Source organism: Cydia fagiglandana, chromosome 9 (assembly GCF_963556715.1).
Source record: "Cydia fagiglandana chromosome 9, ilCydFagi1.1, whole genome shotgun sequence".
NCBI classification, from domain to species: Eukaryota; Metazoa; Arthropoda; class Insecta; order Lepidoptera; family Tortricidae; genus Cydia; species Cydia fagiglandana.
Window position 1 is genome coordinate 18,714,071 of NC_085940.1, and position 21,544 is coordinate 18,735,614.

At 40.7% G+C, this 21,544-nt stretch overlaps 2 protein-coding genes across 2 annotated transcripts in view; one reads left to right on the forward strand and one right to left on the reverse strand.

Moving 5' to 3' along the window:
- Window positions 1–3,942: 3,942 nt before the first annotated feature.
- LOC134667794 (uncharacterized) lies at window positions 3,943–11,432 on the reverse strand. Its single transcript, XM_063525202.1, has 6 exons — window positions 11,165–11,432; window positions 10,776–11,061; window positions 9,944–10,090; window positions 7,668–7,865; window positions 5,015–5,143; window positions 3,943–4,296 (listed from the first exon to the last, which is right to left on the reverse strand). The coding sequence occupies exons 1-6, from the start codon at window positions 11,239–11,241 to the stop codon at window positions 4,090–4,092; spliced, it is 1,044 nt and encodes a 347-aa protein (XP_063381272.1). The 5' UTR covers window positions 11,242–11,432; the 3' UTR covers window positions 3,943–4,089.
- A 431-nt stretch (window positions 11,433–11,863) lies between these two features.
- The window catches only part of LOC134667572 (WD repeat domain phosphoinositide-interacting protein 2), a 43,119-nt gene continuing 33,438 nt past the window's right edge, over window positions 11,864–21,544 (forward strand). The window contains exons 1-2 of the mRNA XM_063525006.1: window positions 11,864–12,168; window positions 14,227–14,388. Of these exons, the coding sequence (XP_063381076.1) occupies window positions 12,092–12,168; window positions 14,227–14,388 (239 nt within the window). The 5' untranslated portion in view covers window positions 11,864–12,091. The remainder of the gene's footprint in view (window positions 12,169–14,226; window positions 14,389–21,544) is intronic.

Genomic DNA, 21,544 nt, shown 5'->3' on the forward strand with positions numbered 1-21,544 from the left:
ATCTCTTAGGCAGGCGTGCTCCATCACAGAGAGCATCGCCCCATGGGCACTTTAGAGAGTGAGATTATGGTCAACGTGGTCAAATGAATAGAATAGAAATAATTTTATTCGTGAGCACAAACACAAAATAAAAACTTATACATAACAGACAAACATAAAAAAGAGAAAATGCCACGAAATGGTCTCACCTCAGCATGTTACTGGCGACTTCCAGCGCTGCAATGCATGCAATGAAGAATTTAAGAATACGAGTTGAACGCCCGCTCATCGCTCGTGATTAGCACCGCGTGAGGGGCAGCACAGCGCATGCGAAGTTTACGTTTGTACCTCAGCAGCCGTTCTCCCCTATCTTTATCTGACAGCGCGCGAGGGTGTTTCGGGGCCATTGCCCATTTAACGTAGACACGTGATTTTTTTGTCGCACACCTGGCCTTTTGGGGTTTTGATAATAGCACATTGAGCGCCCCGGAAACACGCTCGGCGGGTTCTCTGGTCGTAGTAGCTTTCCTCTACAATGCGGGAAAACGCTGAGATCAGCTACGAGCGTAGTTACGTTGGTTTGGTAGTGCATGAGTCAATATGGTACAGTCACATCCTATAGGTACATATACCGGGTGTGGCCTGTAACATGAGCAAATAATTAAAACATAGATTGTACTCCTCAAACGGTGACACTTTTGTTCTACAACTTTTAACAATTATGAATTATTTAGACTCCCTATTTTTAATACAAAATAAATATTATCTTCAATGGACGCCATTGCCACGCCATATCATTGTGATTGACGTTGCTTGTCACGCCTTAAACAAAACAAAATTCTAATTCGCGTCTAATTTTTTGCTCATATTACAGGTCACACCCTATATATGATGATGATATCCTGTTATCCCTCATCAGGGACATAGGGCTCTCAGAAGGGATTTCCATTCTTCGCGGTCCAGCGCGGCCTCTTCCAGCTCCGCCCAGCCGAGGCAGAGGCGTAGCAAGAGGATATGGCGCCCGGGGCAGGCACCGAATTTGCGCCCCCCCCTCCCTCCTAACGAAAGGTCTTGTGCATTTTGGCGCCCCCCCCGTTGGACGGCGCCCGGGGCACGTGCCCCCTCCAACCCCCCCCTAGTTACGCCACTGCCGAGGCCAACTGATGCCGCCTCTTTTTCCACTGTGCGCCTCCAGGTGGTACGTGGGCGACCTTGTCCTCTTTTTCCGGGAATTTTCCAGGTCAGCCCTTGCTTGGATAGGTGATTGTTTGGCCTTCGTAAAACATGTCCTATCCAGCGCCATTTCCGCAGAAGTATCTCCTTAGCTAAAGGGTTTTGGCCAGTCAGTTCCCATAGTTTAACATTGGAGATGGTCCGTGGCCAGTAGACTCCTACGATAGTAGACTCCCTATATATAACCTCTATATATCGAAATTATTTATCAACAAACCTCTGTAATTCGAGGAAATAATAAGTCCGTACTTTATGCTAATATATGTATTAATTAGGTACCTCCCTACTACGAATTTTTCATTCATTTTACCTCTGTAACTTAATACCACTTTAAGACGAATAAGAAATATAAGAACCTCTCTAAGTCCATAACCTCGAAAACTCGTTAACGCGAACTTTTTGGCATTTCCCTTCAGATTCGTGCTATCGAGGTTCCACTGTATTTATGAATGTGTCAACTGTAAATACCTACGTTTATAGCCTGGACAGATAGAAAGTGTAAATAATGTTAACAAAACCATTTTATAACTTTGTAATCTCGTACTTTTTACATTTTCAATGAACTGCACCACTGATAACACGAACATTGCTATAAAAATTATATAAAATACGTGGAGGAGGCTATAACGAAAAACCCTAAATTATTTTGGACGTTCATGAAAGACAAAAGAAGACATGGCGCGCTACCTGCCACGATGACCTACCAGGATCAATCAAGTAGTGACGGGGCGGGAATAAGTGAGCTATTTAACTCGTTCTTTTCCTCTACATTTCTGAAACCCTCACAGAGCTGTTCCAGCGTGCCAGGTAATGTCCCAGATAGTTGTTTACCCACTCCCTGTGACATTTCTTCTATTGAAGTAGATAGCAACCAGGTTTATAAATTACTAAAGTCACTTGACCCTAACAAATCGGCAGGACCTGACACAATCCCGGCTACATTCCTTATTAACTGTGCGTGTGAACTTTCAACCCCAGTATCAATCATCTTCGGTCGTTCCCTTTCTGACGGGGCAATTCCAGTTATATGGAAATCTGCATATGTTACACCAATTCACAAATCAGGTTCAAAAAATAATATAGAAAACTATAGACCCGTTTCCAAATTATGTATCTTGGCTAAAGTTTTCGAGCGTATTGTTTATAATCAAGTTTATGTCAATATCAAGTCTATATTCATTCCTCAGCAACACGGCTTTGTCGGTGGAAAATCTACCGTCACGAATTTAGTGTCTTTTAACGATTTTGTTTCATACAATATGGGGAAAGGTAACCAAATTGATGTGATATATACCGATTATAGCAAATGTTTTGATCGAATAGATCATAACATATTATTATTCAAATTACAGACTCTGGGTATCCGTGGTGATCTTTTCAGGTGGTTCTCGGCCTACGTATTAAATAGAACTCAGGCTGTTGTTCTTAATGGCTTCAAGTCGTCCTGGATAAGGGTACCCTCCGGAGTTCCCCAGGGATCATTGTTAGGGCCACTTTTATTTGTGATCTTTATCAACGATATTGGTTCAATTTTTATCAATAGTATGTTTCTGCTTTATGCGGACGATATGAAAATCTTCAAAATAGTTAATAGTGAATTTGAGGCAAAATTATTGCAAGACGATTTAGATAGACTGGATTTGTATTGTAAAAACAACAATTTAGATTTAAATGTTTCAAAATGCTTTAGTATGAGTTTTACTTGAAAAAGAAATGTTTATAAAAGTGTGTACAAAATTAAATCACATAACCTTATAACTAAAAAGTCCTGCCGGGATCTAGGTGTCATTTATGATGATAAACTTACTTTTAATGAGCATGTAGAAAGTATTACTGACAAAGCCTATAAAGCTCTTGGCTTTCTGATTCGATCTGCTGGTGACTTTAAAAAAATGAAAACAATTAAAATCATATACTGTGCCTATGTAAGATCTCAACTCGAATATGCTTCTCAAATATGGAACCCGTTCTATAAGGTGTATGCAGAAAATATTGAAAAAATTCAGAAGAAGTTTGTTAGATTCCTCTCCTTTAAATTTAAGCTATCTATGGACAACTATCTTATGTCATGCAAAAAATTCCATCTTGTCCCTTTATTTAAGAGACGATTGGCAAATGACGTAAGTTTATTAATGAAAATTGCCCAAGGTACAGTCGATTCCCCGGATCTTGTGAGCAAAGTACAATTTTACATACCTGTCTCGCAACTGCGCAGAAGACCCTTGCTTCGCCTCCCTCTTTCTCGCAATAACATTCGTAAAAAATGTTTCTTCCCTCGTACAATTAGGTTATTTAATGAACTTAATGATATGCCCGATGTAGATTTGTTTCACAGCAAGATTAATAATGTTAAAAATATTATTTTCAATAGATAGTTAACGATACCTGACTTAAGTTTGCGTTCATAGTTAGTTTATCAGGAATATTCCTATATAGTGTAATACTCTGCTAATTTGAGACCTTTATATTTATGTTATTTAGCATTATATATGTGGAAGCTTGTAATTTGCATATAGTAGATAAGTCTATTAACCTATGTATATTAGGCAGTAAGCATCCCGAATAAAATAAAATAAAATAAAATAAAAAATAACGGAGTTTACTGTTAAATGACAATTCATAAACTTTATTACAAAGACCAAAGACATAAGGTCCACGTTAGTACATCACCGATTGGCCTTTTCGGCCGTCTTTTGATTATTCAGCGCCCTATTACGCGTCCACGGCTTCTACACGCGCTCGCTCGCGTCGCATTTGCTCCCCTGCGCTTATCTGAGGTTTATACATATATATGTACTTACAACTAAAGTATTGTCCACGCTGATAACTGACAATTCATAAACTTTATTACAAAGACATAAGGTCCACGTTAGTACATCACCGATTGGCCTTTTCGGCCGCCTTTTGTTTCTTCAGCGCCCTATACGCGTCCACGGCTTCTAAACGCGCTCGTTCGCGTCGCATTTGCTCCGCTGCGCTTATCTGAGGTTTCGCTTGAGTTTTCTTTGACGGTTGAGTCTTCGGTTGAGTTTGTTGAGCGCTCGGCTTGAGCATGCCTGCTAGGAGGAGGTCGCGGCGGCCCGGCTGAAATATGTCGATACTTATACATAGAATTCATAGACTTGATAGAATCGATAGAATATTAAGTCTACTATGCATGGCTATTGCCACACACACCACAGTGTAAACATACACCGCATTATGAAGCTTTTATGAAGATCGCGTTAGCACACACAGTCGGAAAGAACTATAGAAAAACCGGACAAGTGCGAGTCAGACTCGCCCAGTGAGTATTCCGTACAATTTTAACTATTTTTTTATTATTTACAAATAGTTTTCAGATTTTTCCCAGTACTTGTAGTAAGTATAGGACGATATTACTTGCTAAATTTCATAGTTCTAGGTCAACGGATAGTACCCGAGTGTCGAAATAATTATAAGTTTTTTGCGGCATAAACGGCCGTATCTTTTTTAGGGTTCTGTGCCCAAAGGGTAAAAACGAGACCCTATTACTAAGCTCCACTGTCCGTCTGTCCGTCCGTCCGTCTCTCTGTCACTTGGCTGTAACTCATGAACCGTGATAGCTAGACAGTTGAAATTTTCACAGATGATATATTTCTGTTGCCGCTAAAACAACAAATTCTAAAAACAAAATAAAATAAACATTTGACTGGGGCCATACCTCAAACATGATTTTCTGGCCGTTTTATGCGTAATGGTACGGAACGCTTCGTGCGCGAGTCCGACTCGCACTTGGCCGGTTTTACGTTAACTTTGGAGTTTGATGATGCGATATACTGACCCTGGGTGCTCCCTGGTGCAGCTGCGCGCGGCGCGGCGCGGGCAGCGCGGGCGGCGCGTGCGCAACATCTCCGAAGGCGACTCGCTCGTAAGTCAGCTCACGTGCCGCTAGCTCGCGCGCTGTTTTCGTCTAAAAAATAAACGCTACATTGAATTTTATCAATTTAGAGGCTTGCTCAAATGATACTCTTCCTATGTCCCCTTTTGCCTCAAAAGGCCTGTACAGTCTTATCACTGTACATGCATTTCGGAATCTACTTAATTAGCTGCAATGTCGTACATGCTATTACGTGATTATAATCCGTATTAGACTCGCATGTTCTTCACGTCTTGTCGAACAGCAACTCTAGTGGCGGAAACAAGATAGTCAACGATATAAAAAGCGGCCAAGTGCGAGTCGGACTCGCCCATGAAGGGTTCCGTAACAGCAAGTAACATAATAAAATTCCGGTTTACGGTTTATGACTTATTAAAAAAAACTACTTACCAAATCTTGTTCAAACCAATTTTCTGTGAAAGTTTGCATGGTAATGTACATCATATATTTTTTTTAGTTTTATCATACTCTTATTTTAGAAGTTACAGGGGGGGGACCCACATTTTACCACTTTGGAAGTGTCTCTCGCGTAAACTATTCAGTTTAGAAGAAAATGATATTAGAAACCTCAATATCATTTTTGAAGACCTATCCATAGATACCCCACACGTATGGTTTTGACGAAAAAAAAATTTTTGAGTTCCAGTTCTATGTATGGGGAACCCTAAAATTTTATTGTTTTTTTTCTATTTTTATATGAAAATCTTAATGCGGTTCACAGAATACATCTACTTACCAAGTTTCAACAGTATAGTGCTTATAGTTTCGGAACAAAGCGGCTGTGACATACGGACGGACAGACAGACAGACAGACAGACAGACAGACATGACGAATCTATAAGGGTTCCGTTTTTTGCCATTTGGCTACGGAACCCTAAAAACTGCTGTACAGGCAAGAGAGATAGACGCATAATAGATTCCTGAGAAGGAGGGTCACCTTCTTAACTTTACAATATATCTACATTCTCACTACAACTGCTGTTTGCCGTGCTGCTCACCAACAACCCACATGAAGCTACTACTACTAGTGTACCGGCTAACTGGCTGCTACAAGGCCAAAAAAGTGGAGAATAGAAGGCCTGGGACACACGAAGCAAAATAGTTCGGGGAAATCAGCCGAAGCAGCAAGTACTCAACACGGCTCCCGAGATTCGGTCTGTACGGTGCGAGCCAGGAAAGACCATGAAGACTACTTTAGTACATTATTGTCGAGGCTCGGAAGTAGCTACTTGCAGGCTGAGGATTCGTTTTAAACGGACGACCTTGGGAGTCCGTTTAATTGAATCCGAAGCCAGCAAGTAGCCTTCCAGCCGAGTCATATATAGTGCTTTTCTCAAAAATGGTGCAACTTGCAAGACATATAAATATTATAGAAATATTTTACAAAAGCAACGTTCTTACGTATATATTTTCACAGAAAAAAGCCCTTGCCGCCTTTTTATTTTTTTAATAAAAAAATAGAAGTGTATTTTTCTGCCGGAAATGCGCCAACCTATTTGAGACACTTAAATAGTCGCGGTACTAATCATCTGTTTGGCTGTTTAACGGGCCTGTGCCTTCATTTGATATGGCCATTTCAACTTTTAAAAAGTTTGGAACTCGACAAATATGCGACAAATAATGGAATTTGTATGCAACATTGCAGTCCCAAAATCGAGACTGCAATGTTTTTAACTTTTTAATTTTTGACTGACCATAAACTACGCGCTTCGCGACCTATTTTTTAGACGGCAAAGTCGACTTTGCCGTCCATTTTTGAGAAAACTTACTTACTTACTTGGTTGGCGCGGTGACCCAAAACGAGCCTTGGCCTCCAACACAAGAGCATGGAGAAAAGAAAGACCATGGAGAGGTGGAGGGAAATGCCCCCTTTGTCCCCCTATATCTATATCTATCTATATCTTTCTATATCTTTGGCGACGGCCTGATAATGCTTCTCCTGTCACATGCCATTTGTAATTTGTAACTGACAATTTGTAAACCATATTGCAAGGATATAAGGCTGTGTTTAGACCAGCGATGAGAGAAGATGCGTAATGAAGGATGTGTTTGTTAAGAACCAATAGAATATGTCCATGAAAGCTGCGCTGGACGAGGATAGGTAAATAAACTTATTCTATTGGTCCCTAACAAAAACATCACTTGCCCAACACTATACTCTGTATCTTTAGGTATTTAAATAAAAGTAAACAGAATCTAATCAAATGGCTTCTTAAGCCTCTCCTTATAGATGAAAACATTACATGATCAAATAATGTAGGTTAAAGTCAGGTCGTTCAGTGACTGATCCAGGCAGTTTTGTAATTGGTCGGTTAACCAATAAATGTTATAACTACCCGAAAATGTACAAATTGTTTGTTTACTTTTATTAAAGGTGTCGTCGTCGTCGTATCGTGGTGATAAAAGTCACTAAGTACCACCACAAGTTCACAGCCATAGTGAACCATATTAGTACTAAAAGAAGGTAGATTTTTGTTTGATTTGTTTTTTAATAATTAGTGACTTTTACTTGTCACCTGACAATATAGACTACTAAGGTTTACCAATGGTCTTTCACCTCAGCCTCCTTAGCTTTTTGCTGCTCCTTCCTCTTAAGCGCGCGTCGCTGTGCTTTGCTCAAACGCTCCTCTCCCTTTGCCCCCTTTTGCCCCCCCAGCCCCTTTTCCTTGCCTACGGCCTGACGATGCTTCTTCTGCCGTCGCTCGCGCTGCGATGCTATGTATTCGCCTCTGGTATCCGTTTCTTCAAGGTCTAACTGGAAAAGACAAGGAGGATGTTGTTTATACTTCAAGTTGTAAATGCCAAAACTATTTCATAATGATAAAGTAGAATTTAACACATTCATTGCCCCTAAGTACTGTGTGTTACCCTCGTAGCGCGTAGTCACGTCTTTGCCGTATGTAGCGCATAGTCGCTACGAACACTATACCCGACAGTCTGTTTATTGTCCCTGAATGTGTTAAGTATGTATGTATATACTATTTATTGTACAAAACACAAATTTATGGCACACGATAGGCAGTACAAAGGCGAACTTATCCCTTTAAGAGATTTCTTCCAGTTAACCTAATAGACCGGGAGATAGTGACACATTTTACTGGGTCATTTGTACCAGTATGGCGGTTCGTCAGGGGTCTAAGTACGTAATGAACGAAATAAAATGATGGTCATAGCGCTGGTACCGGCGGCCCAATCGCGTGGGCGTTAGTCGAACGTGTCGGATAAAATACGAGTGTCGAACGATTTGTTCCACAAAAATCCTCGTATTTTCCGATAGTCCATAAAAAAGAAGTAGGCGGTAGCGTAATGCCATACTTCTCCGGTGTGACTTACAGCCCGCCATACTGAGGCGAACACATTAATTAAAAAAAAAACAATTCAATCATTTGTACCAAGCTAATTTTTGTACAGGTGATCATCGTCGAGCAGCCATTCATGGACATCACCATGCCATACTTTTTGGATGGTTCCAAATGGCCGCCATACCGCCGCAAGGGAGTACATTTTTTTTTTATTTCTAAACGATTTGTACCAACTTGAAATTATTTTTCAAGACTTTCTGTGTGATCATAAATGGAAATCTCATAATGCCATACCTGTAGGAGGTGGCAAATGTGTACTATATTTTTTTTTTATTTCAAGTATGGTGCCCCTTTTTCCCCCTATTAGAAGTATGGCAAATATAATAATGGTCACATTGCATCATATAATTTCCAAAAATCCAAATGCCATACTGGTACAAATCGTCAAAATTTTTTTTGTTTGTTTTAAGTCTTGGCTTAAGTCTCACAGTCGTCCGCCTCGTAGTTATAATCTGGAATATTTTTTTTTAGGTATAATTGTATCCAAACAAACAGAATATGATGATGCCATGCTGTAAAAAAATATTTTACGTATACATAGTCGTATTTTTGAAACGTGTCGATTAAATAAGTTTTTCAAGTATGGCAGCACTTTTTCCCCCTACTATAAGTATGGCAATTATAATAACGGTCACATTTTATCAAATACTTTCCAAAAATTTAAATGCAATACTGGTACAAATCGTTTAGCAAAACAAAAAAAATAACTCCCTTGCGGCGGTATCGGTATGGCGGCCATTTGGAACCGTCCGAAGAGTATGGCATGGTGATGTCCATGAATGGCTGTTTGACGATGATCACCTGTGCAAAAATTAGCTTGGCACAAATGGTTGAATTGTTTTTTTTAAATTAATGTGTTCGCCTCAGTATGGCGGGCTGTAAGTCACACCGGAGAAGTATGGCATTATGCTACCGCCTACTTCTTTTTTATGGACTATCGGAAAATACGAGGATTTTTGTGGAACAAATCGTTTGACACTCGTATTTTATCCGACACGTTCGACTAACGCCCACGCGATTGGGCGGCCGGTACCAGCGCTATGATCATCATTTTTCTTTCCTTCATTACATACTTAGACCCCTGACGAACCGCCATACTGGTACAAATGATCCAGTAAAATGTGTCACTATCTCCCGGTCTATAAGTTAAGGCTGATGCTTGTTATTAATATGGTTGAGAAATTACTACTTAGATGATGAAAAAAGATTTGTTTCAGAGGGCACACTGCAAACATCGAAAATAGAAGTTTTGGTATTCTGCCTCTTTATCGCTCAAACATGAGAATGTGAGGAACAAGGAAATCTAGATTTTTAATGATTGCAGTAGGCATAACCAACCTTTTTTTTTTCTTTCATTTTTTTTTGTCTTTGTTCTATTTGCATTAAGCTTTGAGCCATATTTGAAATGGTTTGAATAATACTGTTCAGAACTGCAACACAGCAGCAGATATTCCAAGCCCTAGTAACTTACAGGATAGTCCTCCTGATCGGTGTTATGCAGCGCCCGCACGGCACTATTGATGCGCATGGAGAAGGCGCGGCCTGCCTCGCCGGGCATTCGCTTAAGTGCTGCCACTGGGTTATCATCGTGCTTGGCATGAGCTGCAACATAGCATACATATATTTAAAAACAGTCAGCTACCCCTAAATCTAATTGGCGCTGTTCTGTGGAGCCAGGGCTGGGTGTATTTAGGGTTGCCATATGTCCGGATTTGTCCGGATTTTTGACCCTTAGTCCAGATTGCGGCCGGACTTGGCATGTGTCCAGATTTTTAGGAATTACCTTAAAAAAATAAAATGCGCGCCCGAGGAGGGCGATAGGGCGAAGGGAAAGGGAAAAGTACATCCACGATACAGTACACCGCAGAGAGCAGCGCGCTGCCTAGGCGTCGTTCAAGCTACGCCAAATCTCTACTACAAGAAATGTCCGGATTTTTAGGGTGATGTCCGGATTTTTATCAGGACATTTAATTCTTCCATATGGGAACTCTAGGTGTATTATGAATGGGGTGGGAAGAGGCTACCCAAGCTACCCAGGATCGGAGTCAGTGGAGGAAAAAGTTTCGAGCTCTAAGACTGTAGGGTCTTTTCCAGTGTAGCCCAGAAGGGGGTAACAGGATGGAAAATAGAAGAAGAGACAGACAGCAGTTCCCCTGCATAGAAGGCAGCGGGCCGGATAAAATCCATTCATGGGCCGGAGCTGGCCCGCGGGCCATACTTTGCGCACCTAATCTAGCTAGTAGTTTTAAGATCAGATCATAGCTACGTTTGTATTCCAAGCCCCCTTAAGTTACGACTTGTTAAATCAGAGTTTCTGCCGCGAACCATGTTCGACGTGTTGCCTCCCTGTCACACTTACGTACGAATTTACAAGTGCGACAGAGGCAACACGTCGAACGTGGTTCGCGGTAGGCCCTCAGCTTGTAGAGTGACCATAAACTCCACTTGCCTGCTATTGAGCGCGACTTCTTTTTCTTCACAATAGATGCGGGTGTCCGGGGCTCTTTGAAGGCAAAAAGACGCTGCAGCGACTTCGGTATGGGCTGCTCATCCGGATCAGTTGGTGGAGCATTTATTTTGTCTTTTATGCTGAAAATAACCCAAGAAAATATACTCCCAAAAAATCTTTGGAAACACGCACACCCTTCCAACGTCGTAATACGCAAATTAGTTATTAGTCGTTAATTTTTACCTCTGAAATCGTTGTTCTTGCTGTTTCAAAGGATCTTTCACGCCACGATGTTTTTTTGCTGGAATTTTACGGCCCATTTTTGTGTAATTTCATAAAAATATAACCTATATTATGAGTGTTTACATGTCAAACCAGTGGCACATCAGTGGCATGTGTTTGACACATGTTTGACATGTTTGACATTGACGTTGTCGAAAAATTATTACCACATTCATAAAATAATTTAAAAAGAAATTTTGTGAAATGGAAAACATTGTTGAAAGAAGAAGAGATAGAAGAAGTAATTTATAACCAAATTTGTACCCCTAACCCATCCATAACCTGTTAAATATGGCATACTGCACGACCTTTAAACTAGAAAGCAAGTAAATCGAAAATGTTTATTTTAGGCTTGTAACATAATTTTTTATTTTGACATCAACCACAGACTATATAGGATGCGTTCAGTAGAACAGTGCTTAATGAATTACTAATCACAGTGTATCTATGGCAATAAAAATAATTATTATAATTATGGAATAAATTCATTACCTTTATGATGAGATGCTTCTCGTGAACTCTTTAACAAACGAACAAATTTACAAAGAGAAGCGTGTAAACAGTAATCAATCGATTTCCTTGACAAGAATGAAATCGTTCTCGGAAATGTCAGTGACAGGCGCATCCACCAATCGGAAGCAATCAGATGATTGTGCTGCGTTTGGAGGGGCGATTGAAGGCGACTGCCATCCATCGCAAGCGGAGGGAGGGGGCTTGTTTTTAGCAGCAAGGTCGTTCTTTGTGTCAAAAAATTCTTAGTTCTGTTGTGACGATACTCAGTTTATAATAATACAGTGAGTGTTTGTGTTCCGTCGCAAAGGTCGTTGCGCGCGTATGTCGTCCGTAGTCGATAGTAATTAAATAGACCCGTACACTTCTAACGTTCCAATGAGTTTGGGAGGAGGACAAAACACAGATGGATCAAACGCAGGAGGAATATTTGTTCAATTTAACCAGGATTGCACGTAAGTGTGTAGCATACGTTAGGTGGTGGAGGCGGAAGAAGGAAGGTTGAGGTGTAGACGCCTAGGGCGCTGGCGCTGATGCTCGAGTAGCCCTTCGGGCGCGCGCACTGTTGCGGTGATGCAATATGTCATTGCCAACTGTGTCGCAACAGCGCAGCGTCCTCTCCCATAACAAACGTAGTAAACAAATATGGCGTCTAACGGGCCGCGAATTTGCGTTCGCGAGTGGGTCAAGGAAGCGCTTGGGCCTCCGCCGCGCCCGCAGCGGCGGCGCTCGGGCCGCGGGCGCTCCCCCCGCGGGGCTGCCCAAACAGCTGATGCTTGTTTTGAAAACTCCCTTATCAGTAGATCAGTTCAATGTCAAAATGAATTATTGATAGAGATGTGAATCATGTGAATGTCCTATACATTGTAGAATATGAGTGACCAGTTGCTCTGCTTGCCCTTGTGATTGCTGGTTGTTATGAAACTTGTGATAACATTAGCATTTCATTGTTCAAGTGTGACAAAGCCTTATGCACTTGTGCTTCGCTATGATTGTAGTGCATGTCTGCATTCTTGTGTTTGTTCATTAGTAGATCATTGTTAAGGTTTCAAAACTAAAACTTTTAAAGTACATTTTCAGTCAGGTTTACTCAATTAGCATTTCAGGAAGTTGGATAGACAAAATTCAGAATTTGCACAGGGTTTCCATGAGATACAATATTATTTGTTTATTGTGATTTCTCCACAGTAACTGTAACTAATTTAAATTTTGACTTACATAGTTACTGCCAGAGGCGTATTTAGCCTAGGGCCATCCGGGCCATGGCAGGGGTGGCACATGCCTCTCCTGGTGGATTGCATTTTGTTCATCTTGCTTGACTTCTGGGGTGGCAAAACGTATTGGCCCGGGGCGCCAAATTTCAATTTACGCCCTTGGTTACTGCTGCACAGTTGCTCCACAAAAGTTAACTGAGTGTGGATGTACCATTGTACCTTAAAGACTATCAGTTATCAATCAATAATGAATTAAGGAAATGTATTTGGCCATTGATATCTAATTTAAAATCACCTGATGTCTTTTAGCCAATTTAAACTAATGTTAATGATATTAAGGTAATACCTTTCATAATTACACAAACTGCATTTGTACTTAGAGAATAAAAATAAGTATTTTTCTATTTAACTTCTATATTACTATACCTAACTATATGTCTATACCTAAATAAAATGGTTTAATTGAATAAAAAGATCCTTATTTCTTCAAACATTTCAGTAATAGCAGTATTGTTCAATATTTTAGTTTCTACTTTTGCTTTCAACTAATTTAACTGCAACTTGAATTTCATTCTACTCTAAGGATTCTATTTTTAATCCCCTACTAGACTAACAATGGATTAACAGTGAAATGAATACCCTTCAGCATGGAGATTAACCTTCACTGCACTTTTGATTCCAATTACCGCTGTCATCTTTAATCTAGTGTTAGCGCCACTTGCACCATTCCACTAGCCCTGGGTTAATCGGTTAAACCTGGAGTCACCATGGTTACCAGTACAATTTGACACTAGGTTAACGGTTTAACCGCTTAACCCCAGGTTAGTGGGATGGTGCAAGTGGCCCTTAGGGTTACCGGCCCTTAGATAGTTAAGGTGACCTTAGTCTTTGTGATTTTTTCGCAGTAGTTTAGGATTAAAAACTTGTAGCAATTAGTGGTGTAATATTTTTAGAAGCAAGGATTCAAAGAATTTATTTTGACATTAAGCCACATAATTAAATACATTTCATTTCTGTAATTTCATTATGTCTTGCAGTATCTGTAAAAATAACACACAAATTGTCAAACATATTTATTATTCTAGCTAGGACCTAGCCTGTTCACATCACATGCACTTGAGACTCTAATCTAACAATTATATATCAAACATAACTTTCTCCATCATCTAAAGTAAGGACGCCAAGCATGAAGAATTTCGTACATTCTACCGCCATTTCCTATCTCTATCGCACGCACATAATTGTATTGCTGTTCCACTGGCACAGTGTCATCATTAATAACCATCCATTGTCTTCCAGATCACTGGTGGCCGGCAGCAGCCAAGGCTACCACCTGTTCGCGCTGACCCCCGACGATGGGGTCGAGGAAATATATGCGTCCCGCTCTGGCCAGGACACCTGTCTCGTCGACCGGCTCTTCAGCTCCAGCCTCGTTGCCGTGGTCACCGTCGCTGCGCCCAGGTAAGCAACTCTTTAACTATAGTAGATGCAAACCAAACTGAGGACCTCTCGCTCTCTGTTTACAGTCTTTACCTACAACCACGCGAGTGTGAATGAGAAGTCCTGTCAAGATGTTATGATGTTTGGTGTGCGGATAGTAACAGCGGTAGACCTTATGTGTTTGATATAAGTTTCACGAATTGTCAGTTAACTAGACGATAGTAGATAGTAGTAACCTTTTATCTGCTTAATTTCTGACTAGACCAATGGATAATCTTCCCTGTTAGTAACGATTAGACAGCCATTTTGATGACGTCATTACGCGGGCTTTGATTTTTTGCGTCACTGTCTCCCGTCATTATGGCTCCTCTACACGTTGGGCCAACGCCGGCCACTCCAAGGGACGCATTTATGCGTTAGAGGGAGCTAGTGATATTGCTATCTCATTCTACCGCATAAATGCGTCCCTTGGAGTGGCCGGCGTTGGCCCATCGTGTAGAGGAGCCATTACCTATACGTGAAGGCGGTGAGAGTTTTCAGATTTCTTCGACCATTGTCATAAGTTGTCTCTATATTATATTCTATGATAATAGCAGTTTCTATATTTTCTAGGATAAATGCATGCCTTTGAAAAACATTGTGGGAGTACAATATGGACTCTATAAGTTTAATTCCAATGGGTTCTACTTTTTTTGATGTCAGGACCCTGAAAAAGGATTAGTCAAGTAAAGGGTTTATGGCCTCTAAATACACCAATTCACTTTGAAATTGACGATATTGTGTTATTGTATACTTAATTATTAACAAATAACATCACAAAAAAAAAGTATGTATAAACAAATAACATATAAACAAGTTTTGATGACATGTAACTTCTTATCTAATAGGTATAATCACATTGTTTACATAGGTACATAACAAATATGTTACCTGCAAGTAAACCGAATTTTCTCTAATACCAAGTTCAATTTAAATTTACATTCAAAATGTTACCTACTATGCTTCGGCGAATATCTTAAATTTAAATTGTGTATATTTTTGGGTTACATGAACAGGCAACGGTAACCACTTATCATCAGGTTATAGGCTTTTTGACCAGTTTACCAAGATAAATTGTTGTCTAAGTCTAAACTTACCAAGATAAATCATTGTCTAATCTCTAAACTAAAACTTACTATGAGAAATCGTTGTCTAATCTCTAAACTAAAACTTACCAAGAGAAATCATTGTCCAATCTCTAAACTAAAACATACCAAGAGAAATCATTGTCCAATCTCTAAACTAAAACATACCAAGAGAAATCATTGTCTAATCTCTAACCTAAAACATACCAAGAGAAATCATTGTCCAATCTCTAAACTAAAACATACCAAGAGAAATAATTGTCTAATCTCTAAACTAAAACATACCAAGAGAAATCATTGTCTAATCTCTAACCTAAAACATACCAAGAGAAATCATTGTCTAATCTATAAACTAAAACATACCAAGAGAAATCATTGTCTAATCTCTAACCTAAAACATACCAAGAGAAATCATTGTCTAATCTATAAACTAAAACATACCAAGAGAAATCATTGTCCAATCTCTAAACTAAAACATACCAAGAGAAATCATTGTCTAATCTCTAAACTAAAACATACCAAGAGAAATCATTGTCTAATCTCTAAACTAAAACATACCAAGAGAAATCATTGTCTAATCTCTAACCTAAAACATACCAAGAGAAATCATTGTCTAATCTATAAACTAAAACATACCAAGAGAAATCATTGTCTAATCTCTAACCTAAAACATACCAAGAGAAATCATTGTCTAATCTCTAACCTAAAACATACCAAGAGAAATCATTGTCTAATCTCTAAACTAAAACTTACTAAGAGAAATCGTTGTCTAAACTAAAGATTACATTATGTTTACATAACAAATGTTTGTTTAGCATCAGCCGGGCGTAGGAACAGTAGTTTTCAAAGTTGGCAAGTCAGCAATATCGTCATTTCCACTTATAATAGTTATTTCTCAACACTGACGGCATTTTGGCATACCGCTGGACATGAAGAGAGGAATGCTGAATGAAATCTGATGTAATCGTACGGGGGTTTTGTTTTCATAACTGTTATTTATCATGGGGGATATTTTGAGATGAGGGCCGTTTCCAACCCTTGAACTAGAAATATGCGGAAAAAGCTGGAAAAGTACGACACAATATTAATTTAGGAAACGGATAATTTTAATCGAAAAACCAAATTAAATAAATTAATCACGAGTGTTAGTCCCGACTGCTTTGTACTATAGAGTTATAGACTCTACAGAGTATAGGTAAATCGGTAATCCGTGAAAGAAATTTGACCCTAGTGTAACGCTTGGCGCGCTGTTCAAAATCTCATACAAAAACAGACATAACGCAAACGCGACCTGACGAACGACGTTGTAAAATTTCTCATTCACACTTGCATAGTTGTAGCAGGAGTGAAAGAGATGGTAATGGGATCTCGGTCGTCATTTTGGTTTGCGGATAGTACAGTTGCTGTAGGCAGCGGGTTAGTAAACTCTGCATCCCCTCAAGTCATTCGACCATTGTCCTTGGCGGTATCGGACTAGAGTTCAGTGTATAAATACTAGTGATGTACCGACTATTGATTTGGCCGACTAGCCGACTAGCCGACTAATCGGCGCGCGGACGGCCGATTAGTCGGCCGACTAGTCGGCTAGTCGGCCAAATCATTAGTTTGGTCTAAGTTCGGTTCAAATGCACTAAAAAAACCGGACAAGTGCGAGTCGGACTCGCCCACCGAGGGTTCCGTACTTTTTAGTATTTGTTGTTATAGCGGCAACAGAAATACATCATCTGTGAAAATTTCAACTGTCTAGCTATCACGGTTCGTGAGATAGAGCCTGGTGACAGACGGACGGACGGAGGTCTTAGTAATAAGATCACGTTTTACCCAAAGGTACGGAACCCTAAAAACAATCGTAATAGTAACGCTAAAAAATTTAATAAAAAAATCCTACGGTTATATTTCACACGGCGACCGGACAATCGGACATAAAAAAGCGACCACAAGGTCAATAATTTCGCACAAAAGTTTTCGTGAGCACCCTACATAAAAATTTTGGTAGAATAGGTATAAAGCTTATGAAAATATGTACAGTTTATTTCTTTTTGCCCTGTTTTTCTGTCACTTATAAAAAGCCGACTAATCGGCCATTTTTGCCGACTAGTCGCCGACTAATCGCCGACTACAAATGAGGCCGGATAGTCGGCTTTCCCGACTAGTCGGCGACTAGTCGGTACATCCCTAATAAATACCTACATGTCTAGCAGTAAACAAACAACGAGTCAATGTGACCGCAATTAATCTGTCTAGAATACACATTTCAAATATATTATTTTTCGTGGCATTTCAAATAGGGTTGGTGCGAAATCGAGTCTTGTGCATCGAAATTTAAAGAACACTAATCGTTTTTCCGAGACTGCGTTAAAAAACTTCAGAGTTTTTTAAAGTCCAGAGTCCTCTTCATCCTCGCGTTATCCCGGCATTTCACCACGGCTCATGAGAGCGTGGGGTCCGCTTGGCAACTAATCCCATGGTTTGACGTAGGCACTAGTTCAAAAAGTCCAAAAAAAAGTCCAGAAAGTCCAGAGTCCTAATTGAGTTTTTTTTAGCGCAACTCGAAAGGACTCGAATCTCCGAATAAAGGCTCCGTCATCATCATCAATTTTGCAGATTGTAGATAAAATATAAATATTAGTAATTAAAATCGTCTCATTTTCAAACCCTCACATCTTCGTCCCAGATAAGATGGGAAACATATGAAAAGTCGGCCAAGCCACAAATTTTAAACCACGGTTATATAGATTATTAATTATTATTAGTCCGACCCCGATTTTTTCTTGAACATACACTTTTGACAAGAAAATATTGATTTAAATTTTCAGATCAGAAGCGTTAGGTCAGCTGCTGTGCGATTAATTATTTAATTAATATTCCAATTAGATATTCCTCGGCCGCGGCTAGCTACTGACGCGCTGTATGCGTACACGCAGCTTGCGTCACGCATTAATACGCAATTTGCTATCTACTGCAGCGATAACGATACTATCAGGGCAATTCTCACGTACACTGATATCAGCATGACATCTAACTGCATGATGGTGATGTCATTCAGATATCTTGCATTTCGCTCGTACTTCTCCGTACATGCATTGGCGCGGGCGAGACGCACGATAAGGGTCTCCCCAAATATATCGACGCGCATTCGGCAAAAGCCGATAGGAAAAAGCTTTATGTCCGCGCAATAAGAGCGAAAAACCGGTCGACGCGTCCGGCGTCGTCGGCCGTCGCGAGCCGAGCCAAACGACGACTTTTTCGCTCTTATTGCGCGGACATAAAGCTTTTTCCTATCGTATTTTGCCGATTCCGCGTCGACATATCTAGGGGAACCCTAACAAAATAACATGACTCAAATATCATTCTGATGCTAGTATACGTTCGAATTGGCCTGCAAGCCACTGACTCCATTTCGGTTCATTCGTTCTATAAGTACGTTGATTTTCGGGTGTTCCCGTTTTTAGGTTTCCGTACCCGAACCCGAAGGGTAAAAACGGGACCCTATTACTACACTGTCCGTCTGTCTGTCACCACGCTGTATCTCATGAACGGTGCAGATAGCTACACAGTTGAAATTTTCACAGATGGTGTATTTCTGTTGCCGCTATTACAACAAATACTAAAAAGTAGGACGAAACCCTCGGTGGGCGATTCCGAATCGCACTTGTCCGGTTTTATTTAGCTGTGATGGTGCGCAACATAAGAGACACCTTACATACTAAATACATATCAAAAGGCTAATAGGCGTCGACTGAGGGGATCGGGATGTTCTACATTTGATAGACATTACAATTGCCCTTATCTTTACTAGTAACAGTGTAGGATTGTACGTAATCACTAATGTCCTAATGCCCTTGGCCTGATAAGCCAGATGTTGGCAGAATCTGGGCTTTTAGGCGGTTATCAAACTAGTGCGGACGCCCCGGTGTGATTGTGGCGGGTCACACGGTTATTGTATTACGGGTACGGCTAATTGAATAAACTGCTCAATGATTGGTATATTAGGTAAATCAAAAATAATTTATTGTCAGGCATCAAAGGCCTAGTAGTAGTGTAGTCATTCGGCACCCTTTTGAAGGGGTGCGAGAGGCCTCTTCCGCCTTCCGGCTGCGGAGGCTGTCTCCGGTCGCGCCCCACCTTGTGGGGCGGTCAGTCGCTCGTCATTTTGGGGACGGCTGTGTGTCCATTGTGGGCCAGCTTTCTCGCTACCGGCCGTTTATCCAACCCCACGACCCCTAGCCCGGTGATACCGACAAAGGCCTAACACATACCTAAAGGCGTGTCTCCATATTGCGCGGCAAACTATCGAACATTGGCTCGCGAGGCAGCCGCGCGCAATGGGTACCGGGTTGGCTCGCGAGCCAACGCGATCTGATCGCTAATCGCTTACAGGTTAACATACATACAATAATTATTATAATCTTAAAACCTATGAATAATTTTGGCGAGACAGTTTTTCTGCTGCGTCTGCACCTTCATCTGTTCTTGTATAGGATTCGGCAGATTCCCACAGAACAGAACTCTATATGAAGTACTAGTCAATGCTAGCTCCTATCTTTTTGACCGAAAAAGAAAATAAAAAACTGGGCAAGTGCGAGTCGGACTCGCGCACGAAGGGTTCCGTACCATAATGCAAAAAAAAAATAAAAAATAAAAAGCAAAACAAAACGGTCACCCATCCAAGTACTGACCCCTCCCGACGTTGCTTAACTTTGGTCAAAAATCACGTTTGTTGTATGGGAGCCCCATTTAAATCTTTATTTTATTCTGTTTTTAGTATTTGTTGTTATAGCGGCAACAGAAATACATCATCTGTGAAAATTTCAACTGTCTAGCTATCACGGTTCGTGAGATACAGCCTGGTGACAGACGGACGGACGGACGGACGGACGGACGGACAGCGAAGTCTTAGTAATAGGGTCCCGTTTTACCCTTTGGGTACGGAACCCTAAAAATATAAGGAGAGAATGTCCTAAAATAAAACCCCAAAGAGACGAAAAGAGTCCATCTTCATTACTCTTGAGTTACGATTAGTATTATTATTAGATTAGGGGCCTTCAGGAGTTCACGCATCAAATTCACTTTGAAATGTGTATATTTTTCTAACCTTGCGTTGATTGACACTGACACCTACACATTTTATACTGTAGTAAAATTAATTGTCAACTTTTCAAAATTTTTCCAACTCACGCTCTTACACTGTCGTAATAAGATCGTGGTTAGGTTAACTGCACAAATTTTCACGCGATATGAAATTACATTTTCAACATCGTAAATGCCACTGTATGCCCTCGTAATAAGGTCTCGGGTTGACTGCACGCTTGTCAGCCTGTCGCGGTGTGTACCGGCCGTCTATTTCTGTGCGGTCGCGACGTGAACTTGGCCCTGGCTCTTACACAACACCGTCCCGATTCGGACAACGTCCGTAAATATTGGCAATACTTCTAGATCGATGGTAGGCTTTATGTCTTGGAAATAAGGTTCATGTACTGTCAGTTAATTATAGATGTAGATGGTATAACATGTCTCTTGCTCTGTCTGCACTGCACACAAATGTTTACTATCTCACTCTAACAGTTAGCGACTATTTCGCGTCTTCCCCATCGTTTGATGGCTCCTCTACACGATGGGCCAGCGCCGGCCACTCCAAGGGACGCATTTATGCGTTAGAGGGAGCAAGTGATATTGCTATCTCATTCTACTGCATGGCTGCGTCCCTTGGATTGGCCGGCGCTGGCCCATCGTGTAGAGGAGCCATGACATTCCGCCCTTGCCGAGTGGACTAAGGATACTTAGCAACACTCTGGCCATCGCTGGATCCTATATTTTTTCAATGAAATTCGTATACGAATTTTCAACAAACCAGTACATTGCCATGGACCATGGTAGATTAATAGCGAGGCTATAGACCATATCCGTATGCCAATCCGGAGTTAGAGTTAGACCACGAGAAGTCTGCAACGGTTTTGATAGCACACGCAGTGCAAGTGTTATTTATATAGGTACGTCATAATTTCATAGAAATTTGTCGTTTAAAATAATAATTGCATTGCGTGTGTTATCAG